Here is a 1,645-nt window from a genome sequence, read left to right on the forward strand (position 1 = left end):
TTCTGATTCATTTCCTAGGCATGTCGTGTTAAACAGTTTTTACTTGACCGGCTTTACAATCCACTAATGCACTGGGATAAAGAAAAAAAAATTGTGGGAGACTATTTTGAGCAAATGTGTAACGAGATATCAAGAAATAAAAGCAGGGCTGGGGCAGTTCAGAATTTAAAATATCGCAGAAAAAAATTAGTTTCGTTGCAATCAATGTTTTGAAGTGAATGCATTAAACTAGTTAAAGATTATTTGAACAAATATCCTTGTATATATAGTTAGTATAAATCTTAAACAAATAACACATTGGGCATGTTTTCGTTTTTCTCTCTTTCTGGTTATAAGCTGCCAAAGTCTGTGAGATTGAAATTCGGCTTATAATGTTCAAATGATTTCGAGTAACGTGTTCGCAACGTGTTTCACTTATCGTTATCTGCGGCACAGCTTTCCACGCAGCAAGATTGGTATTCAAATGTGTTTGCTGTATGCACTGTTCATCATCTTCCGTTTGCTGTTCATGCTGTATAATCCTGAGAAAAAAGTCAAGTTAAATGTATAAACAGTCAACATTGCTGCGTATCAATGACCTCATTAAACAAGTATGCGCACTGCGAAGTGTTTTGTCATGCAAACCTAACTATTTACAGAATATTCTCACATTTCTTGTAATGTAATGTAATGAACATATGAAAGATGTGGGTGTTTACTTCTTAGTACTTCATCATCGTCCTTTTTCTGATTGTTGCTGGTTTCATCTTAGCCTGAGGACTGCCTGAAAGTGACTTGCATTTACTTATATGCTGCGACTCATGCAATGGTTTCATAGTCACGCCCTTCACGAGGAAAGCCCATGACCATCAATGTGCCAGAAAATCATTCATATAATAAAAATACATGTTTATGTATTGAAAATGACTTTATCTATATTTTATTCTGAAAACAGGCAGACATGAGACCTTTTTATAATGATTTCACATCGATAGTCTATGCTATATTTTTAAATTAAAGAAATCCCAAATACATTTTTTCTCAATGACGATGTGAAATTGCGTTTAAAATGCAATATCCATTCCCATATTTTCTTTTTTAATGCCATTGGCTTGTGTAATTGCGCACTACCGTTTCTGCGTAAGCTTGGATTTTAAAAAATCATAATCTTTAAAAATGTCGCAATTGAAATAGTGTAGATTATAAGTGACAGCAAAAACAGTTTAAGTTATTATGTCGATAAATGGGAAAGAACCATTGATTCAGTCCATTCCTGCCGAAGTAATATCGCGAACTTTTAAAACTTCAAAATGTTTTGTCGAATTACTGCAACACGAGCCATCGTATATATAAGAAAATGAAGCAGAACATAAACACGGAAATTTTAACCTCCTCAAAAAATAACAAATGCCCACAAATCCATCCCTCTAACTGCATTTTCGCCAACTTTTCTCACTCGCGAATTTTCCCAGCTGAGTTGAAAGGGACATGGCGACGATGTAGTTTAGGGAAGCAAGAATCATTAACTCGCGCCGGGATTATTTAGCTTTAATTAAGACTCATCCAGGCTCCATTTTTTAAGATAAAGTCGAGCAGCGGAAGTTGATGAGTTCACCAGAAGAGAGCCCAGAGACGAGTGGGGCCGGGGGAGGCACCAGGTAATCAT

General features: G+C 35.9%; 1 protein-coding gene across 1 annotated transcript in view; it reads left to right on the plus strand.

Annotated features, from left to right (window-relative positions):
• Positions 1-1,279: 1,279 nt before the first annotated feature.
• Positions 1,280-1,645, plus strand: part of LOC119587590 (ubiquitin-protein ligase E3A-like) — a gene marked incomplete at its 3' end in the record, with an annotated part of 4,418 nt that continues 4,052 nt past the window's right edge. The window contains 1 exon segment of the mRNA XM_037936302.1: positions 1,280-1,637. Within this exon segment, the coding sequence (XP_037792230.1) occupies positions 1,585-1,637 (53 nt within the window).

Source organism: Penaeus monodon, chromosome 22 (assembly GCF_015228065.2).
Source record: "Penaeus monodon isolate SGIC_2016 chromosome 22, NSTDA_Pmon_1, whole genome shotgun sequence".
NCBI lineage: Eukaryota > Metazoa > Arthropoda > Malacostraca > Decapoda > Penaeidae > Penaeus > Penaeus monodon.